General features: G+C 37.6%; 1 protein-coding gene across 1 annotated transcript; it reads right to left on the reverse strand.

The window, feature by feature from the left end:
• Positions 1–2,957: 2,957 nt before the first annotated feature.
• On the reverse strand, positions 2,958–19,455 carry LOC146590227 (uncharacterized). The gene is made up of 16 exons (XM_085314949.1): positions 19,392–19,455; positions 17,448–18,284; positions 17,218–17,369; positions 15,877–16,072; positions 14,522–14,664; positions 12,909–13,043; positions 11,560–11,656; positions 11,251–11,313; positions 10,660–10,806; positions 10,096–10,209; positions 9,513–9,586; positions 9,142–9,252; positions 8,764–8,879; positions 7,757–7,895; positions 6,682–6,802; positions 2,958–3,222 (listed from the first exon to the last, which is right to left on the reverse strand). The coding sequence occupies exons 1-16, from the start codon at positions 19,453–19,455 to the stop codon at positions 3,134–3,136; spliced, it is 2,598 nt and encodes an 865-aa protein (XP_085171075.1). The 3' UTR covers positions 2,958–3,133.
• Between the last annotated feature and the right edge of the window lie 2,240 nt (positions 19,456–21,695).

Genomic DNA, 21,695 nt, shown 5'->3' on the forward strand with positions numbered 1-21,695 from the left:
AGGAAAGGACCCCTCCTTGTGCTGGTTATGCTGCCACACAAAATTAGCTAACAACTTCTGCAGGAATTACTCCACTTCTTATAAATAATTTCTGAGGGGTCTAACATGGATCATCTCATTCCCCAACAAAGAGATAACTCTATTGACTATTCTGCTACTTTGATTTGTGACTCTTCAGTGGTTAAGCTTTTACTTTGATCAACAGGCCACAACAGAAAATCAAGATCATTCAGCAGTCCAATAGGCCTTGACACTGCCCGCATAAGATGCTCAAATCTCGCTGTAAATTTAGCTGAAGGTCATTTAGATAGGTCCTTGAAAATGTTCTTTGTATCACTAGTTAACATTGTGGCATCCATTAATTTTCTAATCTGTTGCAATAAAATTTCAAGATCAACTTTAATCAYCATTTTAAAAATACACAGAATAATCCCAAACACCTCCAAATGTTTCTATTCAAAAGTTCTATAGTTGGAATATGTACTGGGTTTTTCAAGTTTGATAATTAGATTTTACTGTCTGTTGTCTAGCACAAGAAAGCATCATTCATGGGAAGCAGGGTTTAAGTAAGGGTTTTCACCTTAATCACTAGCGGGTTACATGCTCTCTTCCACAGTACAATATATCAGATTCCATATCCTCTCCTCCCCCAAGACTCTTGCCCGTTTTTCTGCTGTAGAACATAAGGGCTATCAGCGCTCAGCCATTTTTCATTATCCTAAAGTCTCCAAACACCTCTGCCTCTCTACATCTACCTACTTCTATGTACAAGCTTACAGTGTCAGTCTATCCCATGCTCTTTTCTGATACCATAGTCAGAATTTTTGCTGTATTCTCTCATATACAGCTGTAAAACACATGCTCAGGACCAGGATATGTTTAGTGAGGAAAGTGGTTTTAGACAAGCAGAGCTGGCCAAACTTTCAGGAGTGTGTGTTACCAAAAAGACAGTTAACTGCTTACAGTTGAGTCTTAATAGTGCTTTAGAGACTTGATAAGAAAAAAGCTGAAGCTTTTAAAGGGCAAAAAGGCAAAACCAAAGCCCTCCCTACAGCTTCTCCCACAAGCCTTCTCCTTCCCCATCCTCAACTTTGTTCAAAAGTCAGAGCATAATGACATAAAACACAGATTCTTAAAGTAAACCTCAGGAGCTAGAGTCACATTTTATGCATGATAGGAAAGCTATGACACCAAACAAGAACAGGTATCACTACTGTAACACAAGGTCAYTAGGCACCAGTTTGAGAGAAACTGTAATAAAAGGTCAAACAAGCACCTTTACTCTCATGGACTGGCTGAAATGAGACAACTACCTTCGGGCAATTTGAATTCAATTAATCCACTTACTGCCTGCACTTCTCCCACTCCCCAGTGACCCAAAAGGGAACACATACTTCACCTCAAATGGTGGACATTAGATTCCTTTATCTCTGCTGTCCTTGTCTTAAAGTCAAACACAGTCTCTCTGAAACACCCAAAATATAATGGTCACGCATTTGCTGAAAAAATACAAAATACTGACCATTACCCATGTCTTTTCGAACTGTGTATAGATACTTGAAGAGAGTAAGAAAGTTAGACCAGATAGTACCCTGTGACAGGAGAAGCAGCAATGGGCACAAACTGAAATAGGGAAAATTCTATTTAAACATACGAAAACCACCTTCACAGAAAAAAAAAAAAAAACGTTGAGTACTACAATAGGCTGTTGAGCCTCCATCCTTGGAGATACTCAAAACCCGACTATATATTCTGGGCAATTTGCCTTAGTTGACTCTCCTCTGAGCCAGAGGTTGGGCTAGATATCTCCAGAGATGCCTGCCAGCCTCAACAATTTGGCAATTGTGATCTCTGGAAGATGAGGTGAAACAGAAAAAAAGTAGAAGTAGAAAGCACGAGTAATTAAATTACAAGCACACAGTTCAACTGTGGTCAAATAAAAGTTCTCTCTTGCTATTAACTTCGTTCTTATTCTGGTATAAATGGCATTCCCTGTTCCTAACACCCCCATTTCTTTCCTCACACCACATATTAATCATCCATTAGCACATGAAAGGTGACTGGCTCAACACAGGGGAATTCTGACTAAACAGCAGTTCCAACCAAGAAGCCAAACTGCTCCAAGCTGTTAAGTGAAAGTTCTCAAATCAAGCAAAGCTACTATCATGTTTTCTAGCAACACTTCTGTGCTCTTTCCCTCCATACTACTCTTCAAATACCTTTGAAGAATCAGTGCAAAGTGTCATTTCACCTCAGAGCCTCTATTCCCTTCCTAAAGAAGCAAGCAACCAAAAAAAAGACTTTTTAAACTCTTGACTTACTTCGCTCTAAAGGTAGCATATACTTCAGCATATCCTTTGTAAGGAGCAGGGAATTACATCTTGGAGAACAGTCAAGTTCAGTTTAAACAGTAAGCACATTTTCTTCCTCAAACACTGTACTTTGTGGGAGCCCTTATCTTTGATTACAGTGAAAAAGCCAGCAAAGCTCCCAGTTCTTCATTATTTAAAAGCTTCTGTAGGCATGAATTAAGAGAGAAGCTTATTCTCCTCTGGAGCAGGTCACAAATGCTTTTAGGCCTTTATATATCAATTAGTAGAGCAGGTTGTTAAAAGTGACAGTTTCCTCTCTCTCCCCCCACTCTGGAAACAGAAAAGGGAGAAGTGGCAAGAAATAAGGGAGGAAAGGGAAAAACATTCATCTTAAATCCTACTTTCACATAGCAAAAAGTAGAGCTACTTTAATTTTATTTCACAGATGCTGAACAAGCTTGACACAAAACCAAAGTTATAACCACAAGTTAAAATAATTAGTACTTTCACTTCTTGCAATTGCTAGTTTTCAGCTACACAGAGTAGTAAGGATGATTACAGAAACATTTTAACAAAACAGCACAGGCTTGCTATTTAACACAAAATAATTTATTCAACATAGCTTGCTTGTGCGTATTTAGTGCATTCATATTTTCTCCTTCTTGTGCCTTTTAAGCTTCAGAAGTACATATAATCAGAGTTTCCTATTAAAGCATCCGTGGTCAACACTGGACATCAGAAAAATGATTGGTACTAAAGCACTAAAGAACAGTGAGCCAAAACATTGTTTTTCCCCTCCTGCTCCTCCAAAGCCATAATAGTCACCGTTTTCTCCCTTTATCTTCCTTGACCTTCCGAAGTGTTAGTTCCATACAAGCGATTGCATCTTCACTGGAATTATGACCACCAACTAGGAAGAAGAAAACACACTAGATTAGGTATTTCTTTAAATAAATATCAGATATTTTTATATTTAATATATATTTAATAAATGCAGTGTTCTTCATTAAGAAGTTCAACAATTGTTGCGCATCTTAAGACAATATTCTGTTTTCAGCCAGTTTTTGGTGCAAATTCTTGCTACTAGTATTCAAGATAATAGCATTATACTTCTAACATTCCAATATTGTCTAGTAGTACGGTACTTCCCACTATATCCTGCTTCAATATGCAGTAGAGCCTGGATTAGGCTAACCAAAATAACTGGCTTTAGAAAGCAAGCCTCATCCAAATGGTGGATTTTCAAATCAGAATTTGAAAGCATAACTGAAGACAAATTGATACTGCAAGTAGATAATAAATTTCTACCTTTCTCAGTAAGGACACAGATCTTTAGAAATACTCCACAAAATTCCAATAAAATGGAGTTAGAAGATTATGTATGGATATACATTTTTATAATAGATTTAGCCAAAACTTAGTAAGTCAATGACTTACAATGGAAAGCATACATATGCTCTACACAATTACTGTAATTACTAGMAGAGCAATAGAAAGATTTTAACATATATATTCTTGAACACAATGGCAGTCATTCATGTAAGAAATACATACAGTTCTCATTAACTGAGAGTGAATATAAGCATCAGGAGATCCCTCCTAACAGTAAGTCAAACTAAGAAAGTGCTGGCTGACAGGAAAACAGTAGTTAACTACCAAAAGCTCTGAGCACTCCCTCCTGAAAGCCACAGCTGTGTGATGTGTCTCTCCTAACAGATTTAGAATAGGTGGAGAGCAGTCTTAATGTATTCACCTGACCCTTTCTTCATAAACACAAGTGTTTCACATTAATATATTTGAATTTGTACATCCTGYTAAATTCTAAATTCTAACATTCTTGTTAATAGCTAATCAAGACAAACCTAAATCCTATATGGCTTAGTTTAACTCAGATATCATTATGGGTATCATGAGACAGAAGAAGTTTTAATAGAGGGACATCTCAGATGAACAGGTTTTAGGACAGAGACTAGTTACTCATAAGCCAAAATAGTTGCAGAAGAAAAATCCAGTTCAGTATTTCCATCTGAAGGTGTCAAAATCCCCTCTCTATCTTATAATTTTAGCAAGTGGCTCAAAAAGCAAAAGGAAAAGCTTCCTAGCACTATAAGCCCACATGGATTCCTCATCCAGTGAAAACATCAACAGCTTCAGAGGGAAAAAAAAAAAACAGAATTAAAACAATAACATGTAGCACAAGTTGCTATGTTCCATCCTCCAAAGAAGCAAAGGATCTAAGCACTATCACAAAAGTACAAGTTTTCAGATTTTGCTTGTAAATTTAAATGTTAGTGATTCAAGAGCATTTTTCATACATAGCAGTCTAAAGATTCGAAGATCTTTGCTTCTGAATTTAAGGACAAGTCGTTGCAATTCAGGTTGGCATAGCACAAAATATTACACAAATACTTGCACTGGCATATTTTGTAAAAACTACTTTTGTCATAGATTCTGTATAGTACAGCTATTTAGACTAGATCAAAAAACCCACATCCACCAAAATAACACCAAAAAGGTAAAACAAAACACACAAAACTGGAAGTTTTTCAAAGAGTATCACAGCTTATGGTTGAAATGGAATAGTTCCTAAATTCTCCTGTTTCCAGAATCAGAAGGCAGTTGATAATCATACAGGTTCTACATTTTTTTTTCCTCTCCTAAATGTACTTTAAGGACTGTAGCAGAACAGTTGCCACTAAGAAACTATTTTGCTTGTCATTAGGATAACAAAACAAAGATGATTTTGCCTTTCCCTCCCTGCCATTGCTATCTTTCCTCAAAAACGGCTGCAATTTTCATTTGCTTCACTACATGCAAATAGTGCTCCAGCTTGCCGTTTAACCTGTTAGCTACAATTTTAACTGTGCAAGGAAGTACAACAGTCCCTGTATGAGTTAGATTTTTCATGCAGTAAGCAGTCTGGCAAGGCTCAATTATTAAAACCTTAGTTTTCAGCTTTATGTATTATTTAGTTTTTGATTAAAATAAGCTGCTTTRTGTATTATTTAGTTTTTGATTAAAATAAGCTACTTTATACTGTAAATCAAAATATTGTTAACAGTTGCAGCTCTTATCTTGGACATCAAATATTCTTGAGTTGAGATACTAAAATCCATTCTCAGTCATTTATTTTTGTTGCTTTCAGATAGTCAAGAAAAACTGGCAGTTAATTAAATTCAGAGCAAGTTAAATCACCTAACACTATGTGACAATGAAGGATGTTTCATTCTATTAACCATAGGTTTATGAATAAAGCAAAGCCAGACTTAAAGGTTATTACCCTTCCCTTGTACAACACAAATCAGCAGCACAGATCAATGCAATTGAGTAGAAGTCATATCAGGTTTCTTCCTTTTTTTTCCCTAAAACTGTAGAGCTGTGTAGCTGCCATGTCAATTTGGGGATGTAGCTCATTAGTAATCAAAGATTAAATATAAACTAAAGCAGGAAAGTCTGCTAAAAGTAGAGCTTGTATTTGAGACAGCCATCTTAAAGCTTGTAGAAATATCTGACATTCCCTACTCTCCCGCTCCCCACATTGCTATGTATCAGATTGTCAGAGCAAGGGAAGTCGGAGGATATTATAAGCTTCGAAGTGCAGCACCCAGCTACTTCACTGGCTCTCAAATGCCAACCACTTTTGCTAAATATTGCATAAATGAAGTATTCTTATTTTTTCTACAGAAGGCTTCACTGACAATCTGTTTGCTAAGAACAAATGTGCACCTGCCAGTTTATTACAGTAAATTAAACTGACTGAGATTAGATTAAAAACAGGTGTTTAGAATGAAACAGTCAATCCAAAATACATCTGTCAAATGTAGTTTAATAATTATTATTTACAGATGTAATGCATAACAGATTAATTGATTTGTCTTTGCGGGTGACTGCGTATTGAAACAGGTTGCCCAGAGAGGTTGAGTATCTCCAGGGAAGGAGACTCCACAAAACCTGCCTGGATGTGCTCCTGTGCACCATGCTCTAGGTGCCCCTGCTTGAGCAGGGGGGTTGGACTAGATCTCCAGAGGTCCCTTCCAACCTCAACCACTCTGATTCTGTAAAAGCCAACCAAGAGATTTACTAGGATTTTACTACTGAAAAAAACAAGACTTGATTTGATTAGCTCTTGTATCAGCACTAGCTAGCAAGTGAAATTGAAATAAAAGTTAGCCTTGTCATTTTATCTTTAGAATTTTAAGAATGCCTCTCCTATACAGGAAGGAAGCTAAAACACTTCTAGACGGTGTCTAATATCCAAGACAAAGACTTAAATATGAGCAAGTGTATTACTACACCTGCAATTTTCTACATTATTTCCATCTTCCATGATACAATATACTGATTGCTTAATAAGATCCTAGGCTCTTACCATCATCTTGACTAATTCTCATGAGGTAGTCAGCCATTAGACTTTTAAGTGCTCTTTTATGAGGCAAACCTAGCCGATGAGGAAACATTACTGACGTGTCCACTACCGTGTCATGAATCAGCTGGAAAAAAGCGGAGATGACATTAACAATTACATGTGCAGTTACAGTCTTTCACCTCCTTCTATTTACTACAGAAATCCCATTCAGTATCTAAACTCTTCCCTTTCCAAGGAATATTCTCAAATTTATCCCCAAGCCATACACACTGTGCTGTCTATCCTGTGTTCTTCTATTAATTATAGAATTACAAACTCTGGGGCAAAAACTGTAGAAAAGCTATGTTCTGCAGTGATTTTTGTACACTCCATTAAGATTCATTCAGTGGTCATATAGAATGAACATTAACTATAGCTAATAGCATACAGTTTTTACGGAAGTTACGGAAGAAAAATTAATCCTTTTAAGGCTGTCTGGCTATAAGTCTATTCATCCTGTTACAACCTTAACAGGAATCTTGTTGAGGCTAAATTCCTGCTTCATCAGTAATAAGAATATAAAAAATTTGTAGATGACTGTATTTCTTATGGAATACTGCTGCCATTGATAGTTCGTTGCATAATTCACAAATTTCTGGCACAAAGGTGAATACTTCACTGGTAGTATAATTATCTACCTAGATCCTTAGAACATTAGCATTACTTCACTGACTCTTAAACATTTGTGGTATTGAGTTTAGCGAGACCAAAAGGCACACAGTTCCAGGCTTTTACCAAGCCAGTAATAAGGATAATATTCAGTGGTGATGTATAGTCACCTGGTTAGAAGTACAAAACAAAGCAGAAAGGCCAAATTTAACTCTTTAGTGCACTGTGTTTACATATACACATATCCTCCTTCTCTGAACTGAATGAGACATTACCTTTMACATACCTATCGTATAACAAGTCAACTACATTTTACATGTTCATTTACTAAAATGCAAAATTCCCTATCAAGATTTGCTCTATGAGAGTAATATTACAAGTAACTACCTCTCAGAATTTGTTTCAAACAATTAAAACCTGTATATTTTACCTTGAGAGCAAATAAATCGTTTTCTAAGCTGTGTCCAATTAAAATTGTATCTGCACTGAACAAGTTTAGAAGTACCGCCTGTACATCCCGAAGAGATGTTGTGGTATTCTTCAAATCATCCTCGGTTACTCCAGAGAATCTAAGGACAGATTTTAAACAGTTTCATCAAATGAGAAGTGTAAAGAAGTATCCTGAAGAACAAGATCTACAGCAGTTATTTCCCTGACAGCTAAGCTGATCCTAGCCAGCTTTGAAATCCATGTGGAAGTTAATCAGACCACAAGAAGTTTTTATTCTTTTCTTTTTCTAGATGATTTAAGATGAACTTAGGTGACCTTAAATTAACTTATTTCTATCACTACAAGCAATTGAACTTGTCTTTGTAAGCATGGACCAAAGAGCTGTGAGCAAACAAGTCTCTCTGAAGAAGCAGGTATGCATTACATTGCTTCTCCTCTATATTTTTAGAGTGAGGCTCAGAAGATGTTATCTAAGCCGTTGCAACGCTTCAAAAACTGACAGAAGTAGGAAGTGTTTCTTCTAAATAACTGATCAAGGATAAAAACCAAGTAGGAATACTGTCCACAAGTGATCTGCATTATATGCAACCAAATCTTGTTAAACTGTACAAACAAAAAATTAATCTGATGGTTGCAATGCATGGTTTATGACTATTCTGCTTTTCAGTGGGAGTACATTTAGAAACAGTACTTGCAATTGTTTTTACTTTTAAGAAAATTTAGCAAGTTCTAGGCAGTTCAACTTTACTTTTTGTAAATAAAGCAGATAGTCTTGAAGTCTGGAAAAGATGAATTGTTTTGAAGAGAAAAATTCTTCCTAATTGCATTTATCAGAATGAAAGCCTCATTCCTGACTGAAGGTCTCTCCATCTTATGTTACTAGAAACAGACATTTTAGAGAGACAGGTTCCTTCTTGTTAACTTAATTGGTAACTATATAAGTCTAATCTTGTTAAAGTGTTATAGACTAATTAATAATACACATACCTCATATTGTAGTCTATGACTTCACCATCTGGCTTAACAAAGGAATCATAGACAACCTGCAGCTTAGAATCAACTACTGTCACTCTAGTAAGCTCCAAGCCTTGTGTTGTATAACACTAGGAGAAAAAAGTAAATTTAACAGTGTAAACACAGCAATGCTTTTTCCTTTTGGTGTAAGTTGTATAGAGAGCAGAACTGACTACTAACTCAAATCCAAGTAACTTTGCTCACTACACACTCAGCACTGAAATCTAGTCACTTAATGACTTGTCAGAGCTCTGTATACCTCTGAAGAGTCATGAGTACCACAAACTGCAGCACCCAAGAAACTCTAATGAGGGACAATATAGTTAACTAACCAAATTAAAGCACACATACCATCTCACAGTCCAGAGCATATACTCCATAGTTGCCATCAAAAGGAGGTGATTTAATAAATGTTTTCATGAAGCCATCCAGGTTCTCCCTTCTTCCATCATGAACATGAAGCTGCAAAGTTTCCATTAGTATTAAAAAGCAAGTTTGCCAAATATATCCTACCCAAATTGCCAATGTTTCTTTAACAGACTAAGAAGCACACACAGAACATTTCTTAATCAGTATTTGCCATGTAATTTACTAAGCCCTAGGAAGGAACCTGAAAGGATTTTACTCAAGTGCTTAAAGAAAGTTTACTCAGCTCTGAGTCAAACAGACACAAGAAGTAAAACTAAAATATTGCATTAAGTCCTCTGAGAGGATTACCATACCTTTGCAACTTGACACCCAGCAGATCCAATTATTCCCTCACAACAGCTATAGCGTTTTTCCAAGCCACCTGGAACTGCCAAAAAAGAGATGTTGAAAAGTGAGCAGTTTTCACATCAACTAACAACACGGAAAGCAAGTAGCAGCTCTGTCCTGAGGGCAGTATGGAACACGGCAATTTTGAATACAGTTTGGTCTCAGCCATAACAAGACAAATTGTACATCATTCCCTCTGTGTACACCATTCCATTCTGTGTAGTACACAGAAGGAAGTTCTCCTTACGTATTTACTTAGTGTAGCCTCTGAGTATCTCAGGAGTCTCTCAGAAAAGCTGACAAAGCTCATTTAGAAGTCCGTGTAAGGCCAACACAGTGAGTATTTCTCTACTCTTCCCACAAGGTTTCATTAATGTCAAGTTTCGAGAAACAGGCTTCATAGATAGCAATGTTCCCAAGAGAATAGCAGAATTTATCTTAGTTGAGCCTTGTGCAAAAAAAAGTTTCATACTCTCATTGTGTTATAATTTGTAACATCTGTTAAAAGYGTAATGGCTTCAACAAAGACTAAATACTAATCATACTTGCCTTTTTGTTCTAATACTCTACCAGAATGGTAATTGCATTCTTCTTTACGTGCATGTTTTCCTGAGAAAGTAACTGTAAAAACTTTGCCACACCTACAGCACACTCTTCTGAAAGCTGGAAAAGATAATGAAGTGTATTTCTTAGTTGGCTTGTCAAAAAATTCCAACATGCTGAAGAGGTGAAACAGCATTATTCCACCTATAAGTTACATGTATCTGCTAGAGTGGAGCATCAATATGCAAGGCTAGTCTTGGGAAACTGTAACAGAATTTGATCTTTTCCCATACTTGTATACTAAGAGAAGTCAAGCTTATTTGCAGTTTCTTCCATCATTCTTAAAAAAAAAAAAAAAAGAGAGAGAGAAAAAGAAAAAAAAAAAAGAATCAGTGAATAAAATATCTATTAAAATTCATGGGTTAGTAATGAAAGCTTGAGAATTCACTTGCAATCTAACTACTAAATATAGAACACTAGTGCAAGGTATATTTTACTATCTTTGTTACTGTCCTGTGTAATCACTGAGGTATGTTCAAGTTTGCTGTAATCCAGTACAGTTTCACTTACCATCACATACAGCTTTTTTTATCATCCCATTAAATATAGCACTACCATTTTTTTCAGGATTTGGTCGAGGGAAGTTATTTTCGTTCAATTGTTCCTCAGTCAGAAGATAGTCTTTTAAATTTGCATATAGAGCAGCACCTGTAAGATCTAAATAAATAGAAACTTCCATACTTAATGAATATTAGACCAAATTTAAGCAATATTTAAATATCCTAGTACTTCCAAAATAAAATGAAACTGAAGTCTTCATGTAAACCATGGTTTACAAAAGTTGTATGTTCCTCTTTGAGCACAATTAGAAGCCATCAGAAGTGAAGCACTGCTCATAACTAAGAAACTGCACAATGTTCAATTCTTTGTCATTCCGCAAAGGCTTCACATGTAATACTAAAAACTTTTCAAATAGAAGTTCAACATTTTTTCCTTGAGTTAGAAAAATGAATCTTCAGATATAACCAGCAAATTGTGTTGCACTCTTGGCTAATTACCTATYGCTAACACATAATACTTTACCAAAAGCAGGGTAATATTTTCATGGTAAGATAAAACAAGTTATATGCTGAACTGACATCTTCTTTCTCCCTTCTTTACCATTCTTCTCCTCTGACTTCATGGATCCAGTTGCACTTGTAGAGGTGCTGTCACTAAGTTGCCCTGAATGTAGGAAAATGTTATTTTTACCATATCTTCTCAAGCTCTGGCTTCTTATTGAAGTTCTAAGCAGATATTATAGAATTAAAACATAAATATTTCTTTTAAGTGATACAGTTCTACAGAAGAATTTAAATATGTAGAAGTATCTTTACTAAAACAAAACTAAGTAATTCTTATGAGACCATTCCTCCCTCATTTTGATTTCTGTACATGCAACCCATTTAAAAAACAATCATAGGAGACTACCATGATCTCTCAGCTTTTTGAGGGTCTTCACAGCAATGTTCAGGTACATGTTTTTACTGCCACAACGACCATAAATGGATTTTTCTTCCATCAAGGCCTATATTAAAAAAAAGAAACTGTTAGTGTAGTACTGCATGTTTTTATCAACCCCACTATTTAGAATCTGGTATTTTGAACCTAGAGGTAGAGACATGTTTAAGTAGTATATTAAATCCAAAGTGCACAAAGCAAGCTGAATCAGTAACCTAGGACAATAACTTCAGCACCTAGAAAGGACAGTCAGATTTGCAAGGAAGACAAATGCTTCATCTGGAATTTAAATCCCACCCGCATTATTACATTTCTTGATCAAAAAAATACTATAACTTTCTTTTCACAGAGTTTGAGAGATGAACTGCTCCATCTGCTATGCAACTACGAAGAAAGCACCACTTTGGAAATAAGGAGTATAGTCTATTAATCTTTTGGGGGAAGAAAAAAAGGTTCTTTCTTGATGTTATTTAACTCTTTATAAACTGTATAGTTAGCAGAAGRTAAGTCCATTTCAGCTATAAACAGTGCCTTCTAACACAAACTGCAGCAGCTACATTCTGCAAGTCCAAAGAGCAGAGGAAAAGATGGAAAGCTCAGGAAGCTGAGAGAAAATACTCGAAAGTTACAGGGAAGATAAAAGAAACATTATGTTAGAATGAAAAGGCAACCATACCAAGATATGGTGCGTAATATAAGGAACGAAGAATAAATAGTAGAGCAGCAACATCTAATGTTTTACAAGCTTTTTATTCAAACTGTAATTATATATATCTACAATCTTATGAGGACACTTTCACAAAATCTTTCGATTTCCAGCATGTAAGAAATTCAGATCATCTGAAGGTTATGTGCCTATTAGTCTGTATTTGTTGCTTTTGAGTACAGCTTGATGCTGTGTAAATAGTTAATACAAGATCAAAATGATTGACAGTTTTGTGGCTTTTCAAGAATGTTATCTTCCTGCCCTGAACATGTGATTACAGACCTCAAAGTCTGTATTTTACATTCCAGGAAACCTTCCACAGAAGGTTTTAATTTTGTATTTTCATATTTTAAAAGAAAGCCTTTCTATTTTCCTACTTATGGTTCATATCATTTTAGAAGATAATCAGTAGTGCTAAAGGCAGAAGATTTGGGGAAAAATAGAATTCTGATAAAAACAGGAAAAGCATAAAACCCAGTACATTTTAAATTCTGTTTGCTGAAAAGCCTGACATTTTTGCCTTTAAAAAAAATGCTACTACACTGTGCAAGATGACTTAATTCATTAAGAGGAAGAACTATAAAGACCTATAACACTTCCAAACACTGCAAACCTTGTCAACAGCTTCATTTACTGTGCTACAAATTTTGAAGTATTCTTCAAGAAAGAAATTGAAATATCGCTGCCTTATGTCATGGGGCACTTTGGATCCTGATTCTGGAATGGAAGGCCTTTTTCCAGTTGAAACCTTAAAAAAAGAAAGGTGTATCTAGTTAACATGCAGCAAACAACCCTAAGATTTGAACAGTTCATACATGTCCTTGTGTACAAAGGGAAATAGGGTGATGCTTATTGTCACAACCTAGTTTCAACTAGTTTCAAAGCATGTAATAACCTATGCAGGAAATGAGAAGTTTCACACTTGAAATAAAAATCATAAAGTAATCCAGACTTTCTATTTTAGAAGGTACAATATCTATACAACAGAGTTAAGTCCTAACTTCCTAGTTTTAATTAGAAAGCCAATCTTGTAACTTACTCTACCCTAGAATCCTTTAGTATCCTCTGCTTTATGAAAAGCCTCAAAATTAGTCATTTTTTATGAGTAGAATCTATAAGATACTGTGCCACTCAAAAAAAATGCAGAGTTTGTGCTAAACCAAAACAAACCGCACTAACTTTTTTCAARAAGTTCACCAAAAATGCTTTAATTTATAAGGCTTTTTTTAAAAGCCAAAAGAGTCTTTCATCCAAACATTATCTGCTGCTACTAACCAACATGCAAGCACAAGTTGCCTGAAGACAGGTGTACCTAATTTTCCCATTACAACTGCCTGGATTAATAATTTATCTACAGAATTAACTGTATCTGTAGCTACTAGAGACAGGAAAATAAAAACATAATTTGAACAGCAGCTTGATTTAGTCAGAGAGAAAAACAATACCATTATTAGCTTCCATTAGAATGATGAGAATCTCCTAATGCAGTAATCCAAAATTACAGAATTAATGAGATTTTCTCCCCCTCCCTCCACCAAACACAGAATACAAATGCACTGTCTCACTACTGTAATTTACACAGTAAAGTTTCCTTGCATTTGGGAAACTGTAGCAGTCACAGMCTGAACACACCACCTTCCTAATTATGTCACCTCTCCTTCTCGTTTCTGATATGTAAGTGCTGATTTGTCTGATACAGTTTGAATCTGGGTATAAGTTCTTTTGGAGAAACTGCTGCAAACAAAAACACTTACTTTTCGCTGAGATGCCTGGAAGTAGGGGTCCTGACAATGTGTGACAGTACAATGATCAGTTACTGAGAAACACTGCATAAAACAAAGTTAGAAGAGTTAAGTGATTTCTCATGAATTACAAAACTGAAAATAATTTCCATCATTAAAAAAATGCATCAGCTGTTAGTAAATAGGCAACAATTACAGAATAACAATAACAAGAAGAACTCCCTAGCTGAAGTTCTACCAATAGCTCAATAAAGTTTTGAGTATTACTGCTAGATTTGCTAGAAAAGCATACAAGTAGCTGTCGCTTGAAAATAACATTTAATGTACACAATAACTAAGTATTCTTTTAAAAAGCTATACTGGTATATCATGCTATTAAAGTCCATATTATCTAACAGCATCTTAAATTAATAGTAGTTTCTCACTTCTGCTCCCATCTATGTCATCTACATTTACAAGTTCTGCAGCAGTAACTCTACAGTACCTTATCTGGCACAGGAACAATCCTTTTAAATGAACTATTAGAAAGTCTACAGGGCACTGCTGTTACAACATTTCCTTCAAGTAGTACATACAGTTGGTCATTGCTGGTCTTGATAGGCTGAACTTCAAGCAAATTTAAACAGGCTGAAACAAAGAGATATAGATTAAACCTAACCCCTAGCAGTAAACTTAACTATTCAAATTTCATTGATCTGGAACTTGGGTACTTCACAGCTGCTTTGGTCAATCAGGGAAAATTAAACTAAACTGCAGAAGTAAACCTTGAACTTAGGAAACACGTAAGATTTCACTTCTGCCAAATGATTTTCTGCAAATGTCCTCCAACGTTTTGGAGATTATAGAACAGCTCAAAAACATTAGAATACAGCAGCTGTGCAAGTTAAAGACCATCTATAAGCTGTAATAGCTACGATTTTTAAGCAATTATAGGTACACAACATAAGGAAAAGAAAATCATGAAAAATACCTTCTGAGAATTTTGCCTTCCAATTTAATCAGTAAGTGCTTTAAAGTACTGTTTAGATTTTTGAAAGGAAAACTACAGATCTCAGAAACACTGTCATAAGATTCTAGAGCCAGGGTATCAGCACTTCATTTGTGTTTACTGCACTTAACCATACTTTCATGAGCACCTATGATACAGCAAGACAGCTATACAGCATGAGATGCATTAGTCATTTTAACTTTTATTCATAAAGAATACATACAGAAACAGAATAACTCAATTGAAGACTGTTTTACAGCATCTGTATAAAAACTCATGAATAAAACTACGCAGTAGTATTTACAGGAATTTAGTTACTAGGTAAGTCACTGCAGTTACAAATGCAAACTTAAGAACAACAGTTACAGGGGAATGACTCTTTAACTGATGTCAGATACAGAAAATAACTTCTAACTCCAAGATTTTTCAGATATGAAATTGAATTTAAACAGAAGAGTTTAAGAGATAATAGACACATTGTTTCAGACAGTCCAAACACCTGAGACTAAAAACCTAACAGCTGATACCTATGCTAAAAACAAAAGTCTTTCTTCATTCTTTATATTGATGCCTCAGATTTTCAGGATAGCAAGTATTCTCAGGATTTTGCCCAAATTGTACATGTTCAAAGATTTTAACACAAAGTGCCCATCCTCAATCCACTAGGGCTTTTAAATACTTCAAAAATAGCTGTCATATCCAAACACAAGGTTATCTGCACAAGCTAACTGCCTACCACCATTTGACTCGCAGCTAACATTCACCATAACAGAGAAGGAAATATATTCAAAAGATGCCTATCTGATATGAAACAAACTAGTTCATCAAACCTACGGATAATATTGTCATACCCATTGGTCCTACGCTTTGAAATTCAGTAGTCCACACCTCAGACACAGTTGTCTTCTGTTTAGAAGTTGTGGCAACAAAAGCTTGTTCATTTTTACCAGCAGCTATGGACTCCATTGCTTCCTGCTGGATTCTTGTATTATCACCCTGTTGTGGAGGAGATGCTCTGTCTGACACAGTTTCCTTTGTAGCAGGTACCTGATATGCATACACACAGAAATGGATGCATTAACATTCAAGTAGTTCTATCTCACAGCAAGATAGTGTTGAAGTTACCAGATTCAGTTTTAAGACATACTGTTATCAGCTCAGCATGCTGCCTTGAGAAGGACAAAGCTGTAAGGGCACCAGAAAGTGTAAGAGGCTTAGAGATATATTACTGCTATTAATATGTCTTACAGTACTTTAAGTGGCCCAGAGTAAAACACTTTTAGTTTGCCCACTAACAATCTGTACTCCAAACAGACTTTTCAAGGTTCTCTTCATTACTCTCAGCAGCTTAATACAGCTGCTTACTTCACCTATGCCAAGAACCATCTCTTAAGATTACATATCTGCAACAACTTTTAGTAGAAACAGTTACAAGGAATTTGTCTTCATTCATTTCAAAGTATTTTTACAACTAGATTACAAGACAGAACCTCAGCCAACTTGAAGTCAACATGAGTACTTATATAAAATGGAGCTATGTCAAATCTTAGCCTATTACAAGATCATAATTCACATCAGATTTTGCAGTGTGCGCAATTCTTTTCTTTAGTCCAGGAACATTTACTTTTGTTTCTAATACATCTAGATCCACATTTCCTCCAAGGGTCTGTTAAAAATAAGAACAGGCTATTGAGACCAACCATTATTAACGTCTAAATTTTAGTAATAACTTCATGACCCAGTCACTCCATTGTGTCAGGATACTCAGTCAAAAAAACTCACCAGAAGAATTACAATCCTATCTATATTTGACAATTACTTTACAATGAGAACAATTCAGCCATAGACCTTTGAAGCTTAGGCAGTGATATTCAAATTTCATAAATCTGTTTAAGAATAGGCCACTAGTGTATATGCAATTGCCTCTAAAACTTAGCTTATTATAGTAAGACTAACACTCACCCCAAAGCAGTGAGCAATTCAGGGCAGTTCTCTACTTTAGTAAGGTCTACACCCCCCCGTTATCAAGCTAGTATAAAAAAAACGAACAGTACCATAACTTTCCCTAAGCTCAAGTATTTAACACTTACTAACACATACTCTGGATTCCAGACCATGCAAACTTGATTACACATCGCTTCCTTTCCTCATACACTTACAAAAAAGCAAGCTGAGAAAGGCAAACAAAATACCTGCTTATCACCCTTCTTTAGTGCTTCTCTTTCAAACTCATAGAAAATTCTCCGACACTCTTCTATAGGGTCATCTGGTTCCGAGAGCTCTGTATCCCCCTCACTGGATTCCATTTCTTCAGAAGACGAATTAAATACAATCATTTCACTTTCTTTGTTTGCACATGTTGTTTCAACACAGCTTTTTTTATTGCTCACTTTGGTCAGACCTGTATTATGGCAAGCCTCACCCACGTTTAAGTAATTAGTTCGATGAGGGTATGTAGCTTCTAGAATATCATTACCTTTATTTTCTTCTATGTTCTCAATTTTCTCTGTATTTATTGTTTCCTTACAATCACCTCCTAATACAGTTTCATCCTTTGATGAATAGCCAGTGTTCAAGACAGACTGGGCTGCTKGTTTGCTAGTCAGATACTTTTCACTAGTACTATGTCCCTGAACAGATGCTTCAAACACCGTATCAGTTTCTGCATTCTCCTGTTTCAGAATTTTTTTCTGCGTATCTGCTTCATCACAAATAGCTGAAGATACAACTTTTTTCTTGGAATAAGCAAGGGAGTTTTCCTCCTTAAGATTATCCAAAACCTTTGTTATTTCAATGTTCACATCATATGTCTTACTAGTTTCTGGAAAAATATCATCTAGCTTTTTAGATTTGTTTAAATCTCTGCCATTCTTTTGTAAAGTGACTATTTTCTCTGATTTTTCTATTGTACTCTTAGCAGGACTGTTTACTCCATCACTAGCAGGCAGTTTTTCTGCACATGTTACAGCAGCCAGTTTTTCTTCCTTATTACAGCTTTTGTAGTTCCTACTTATTCTTGGCTTTTTATTAACAGTGAGTGGTGGCACATCAATGACAAGATCATATTCATCATCAGATTCTTGAAGTTTTATTTCAAGTTTTACAGTGGAAGAGTTTCTTGATCTCTTTGTGGATTCATATCTACCCCTAAATGGTGACATCTTTGAACTCTCCTCCTGATATTCACATGGAAATACTTCTGTCTTAGAGCTCTGCTTAGCATTTTCATCTTCTTTCTTTATTGAAGAGACAAATAGATCTGCAAAATAATTCACTAAAAAGTTACATTCAAGGAAGTTGTTGGATGTCTATGGTCAATGTATTTTTCAAGTTTTTTTAAAAAATACRTATTTCCAGTATAGTTCCAGTACTTGGAAACTGAATCTACATGACACATGCTAAAAAACCCTACAATGACTTCATTAGGAGAAAGTGTCTTACTTTAAGACCATTTTTACTGGTCAAAATGATTGTACTCGTCTCATCTCAAAGACAGTACTCACAGTACTGTCTTTTGTGTGTATTCCTTCTGTTCTTCAACTTCAATCTTAATTGAATCTAATGCGATTTTATTACTAGTTTTGCAAATGTAAATGAAAGAAGCATGCCTTAAAAAGCTCAGTCATACCAAATTGCCACAGATCTCAGCTGATGGAAAAAAAAGTTTTATAGATTAGTGACCCCAAATCTCAATACCACAAACACCTAATAACATTTCAAACCAGCTATATTCATATGTTCTTCAAATTCAGTTCAGAAAGTTTCTGTTTGGTTTCAGACTACTGCTGTTACTAAGTTTTCTGATTCCCATTTTAAAGTCATTTTAGTACTCTGCCCACATCAAGCTGTTTCTTCCTCAGTAATTAGGCCTAGCTTACAGTTGCCTGAAAATAGAATTCCTACAAGAAATAACAAAACAAACACCAGAAAAGCCAGTTACAAATCTTATACTCCTAAGAAGTAWGAGTATCATGGTAAGAGGCATGCTAAAAAAAGCTTCAGTAGAAAATACCACTTATTCAGAAATGTAAGCAGGCTTTTGCAGACAGCTGTTCTTGTAAAGAAATTAGTGCCTTACAAAGATTAAGAACTTGCAACAACTTTTTTTTTTTTCTTCCTTACATGGACTAGGGCTCATAGATCAGGAGTGTAAAAGCAACATACTCCTACCAAAAAAGGTAAGCAGTCAGCAGCTTATACTGTTCTATCACAGAGCAGCTGAAACAAACCTGCAGATCCCAGCTTCTTGCAGCTATACACTAGCTGCAAGCACCAGCTCAAAACCCAAGCATTTTCACTACTGCTGCCAAGGCAAGGTGCTTTTTTTAACTGCGAACAGGAAAGCTGTAGCGACTTCCCTTCTCACAGCGCCACTCTCTGGGTCCCACGCACAAGGCTACGGCTTTTTTATTTGAACTAGGAGCAGTCATGACCGTCCACCAACGGGCCAAGCCTGCCCCGCGAGGCGCCCCGCCAGCCGCCTCCCCGCACGCCGGCTTCGCCGCCGGCGCGGCTTCCCCACCGCCGCCCGCGGGGCCCAGTGCCCGCCTGCCGCCGCGAGGCCGGTGGGGCCCGCGAAGAGGACGGGCCGGCCTCATCCCCCCGTCCTCACCCGCAGCCAGCGGCGGCTGCGCGGCTGGCGGCTCCAGCCTGCGCGCCTCCCTGTGCCGGTACTGGCAGTGCGGCCGCCAGCAGCCGCCGCCGCCAGGGGCGCTCTCGAAGGGGCAGAGGAAGGTGCGGAAATAGCCGGCGGGGCGGAGCATCCCCTCTCCCGCCCCTGCCGCGAGCCGTTGAGCGCCCGAGGAAAGCGACAGCTCCTCCGCCCGCCCGCCCGCAGCGCCGCACCCGTCGTGGCAAGCAGGCCCCCGGCGTCAGGGCTATGCAGACCTCGCGCAGCCCCGCCCCCCCCGCCCGGCCAATGGGAGAGCAGCGACGGGGCCGCGCGTGGCAGGTGTCGGGTTGGGGGGCGGCCGTTGGCCGCTGGTGGCGCGCACGGCGCTGAGGGGAGGGAGGGGTGGCGGTCGTGGCGTGCTGTTGTTTGTGTCCCTCTCCAGTGCTAGTGACACTGAGCATTTGTGGCAGGAGCGAGGCAACGCTGAGAGGCACACGGCCCTTCCCTCGGCCCTGGCAGGGGAGGCCCAACTCGCAGGAAAGACAGCTTGGGGAAGGGGATGAAGCCTTTTAGTCACTTCACTGTAACGCAGGGAGATGGTGCGGTTTGATATTTGCATGTGCGCAGTGCGCACTAAGGGGAAAGGAGGAAGCACATAAGGGAATCATGCAGATCAGAGGTGTAACACCTAAGMTGGGATCTACAGGGAAAGTAACAATCCTGCCTTCCACACAGTTAACAGAACTGCTTTAAAGGTCCTAACTGGTGGGAAGAAATGGCCAAATTTGGCATTGAAGGCAATGAACATTATTTATTGAAAAGTATTTTTTTGCCCTCAGGGTGTTGTGTAGTATGCTGAGCTTTATGTGTTTATTTGTGAGCTATATGTATAGGCCATCAATGCAGTCACTGGAGTGCAAGAGTATTCTCTGACCATTTTTTTAGACGCTACACACATACTGAGAGTGCAATGTTTAATATAAAAGTTTAATTTAAAGGCAGTTAGTAATAGAATGTGGCTGTCATTATTCAGATATTTCCATAAAGGAAGGTGGTGGTGGTGAACTACTGTCCCATTCCTAACTTAGATTATGACTGTAAGGGGATGTGAAGGTTTTGCAGTGTGGTAGTTACTGTGTCTGGTTTATTGGCTAGGACTTCAACACTGGTAAATAACCATATGCCCATCTCCAAATAGCTTGTAAGAGCATCTCTACATGTGTGTGAGCACCTTTGGCATATAGTATAGCTATGGAGTCAAGTTAACCACCTTTCATTAGTGATGGCTGAAAAGGGGATACATTCTGGAGTTAGTATTGATATGTTAGTCAACAGTGTCAACTTGATCCATTTAGGGACAGTTGGGATCTAGGAAAAATCTGACACATGAGTTTTCTGGATTACATAGTGACCTGGAGGTCATCTAGTCCAACCCTCAAACAAGTGGCCCATAACAGGGATCGAACCCACAACCTTGGCATTATCAGCACCAGCTGAGCTAAACCAGTTCTTCTGCACCAGAATACCAACTTTCCAGGCCTGTGCAATGCCTCACGAGAGCTCTAGGGGAAAATGTCTTCTGTGGAGATCTATAGCCCTGAACAAAGCTTTAGCGTGAGGGTAACCTTGATATTCATTTAAGCACTGGGCTACAGTGGCAGTTCCATGGTCCAAGCTGTGGATTTAAGCTGATGTTCCTCAGTTTCAGTGGATATTACTGAGCTGTGATCAGCTGTGTCATGGATCTAATCATCTGCTCCCACCTCCGCAGCATCTGCATGGGTGTTTCACAAGGCTCCTGCTGTGGAGTGGGTAGGGTGAGTATCAACGAGGCCTATAGTTAGAGTGTGGGAATAAGCCTAAGTCTATGCTTACTGTGCAGGTGGAAAAACAAATGGCTGAGTGGAGGGCTTAGAGATGGCTGTCTGATTACTACCTTGGCAGTCATCCATAGTGACCTGGACCATTGCAGAGCCATTGGTTTTACCCTCAGTGGTGGTAGCGAATGGCAGGAGCTTCTTTAATAGGGGAGTCTGGGGGGATCATTGGCTAAAATAG

This window comes from Rhea americana, unplaced genomic scaffold (assembly GCF_003343005.1).
Source record: "Rhea americana isolate MKP2758 unplaced genomic scaffold, rheAme1 scaffold_418, whole genome shotgun sequence".
NCBI classification, from domain to species: domain Eukaryota; kingdom Metazoa; phylum Chordata; class Aves; order Rheiformes; family Rheidae; genus Rhea; species Rhea americana.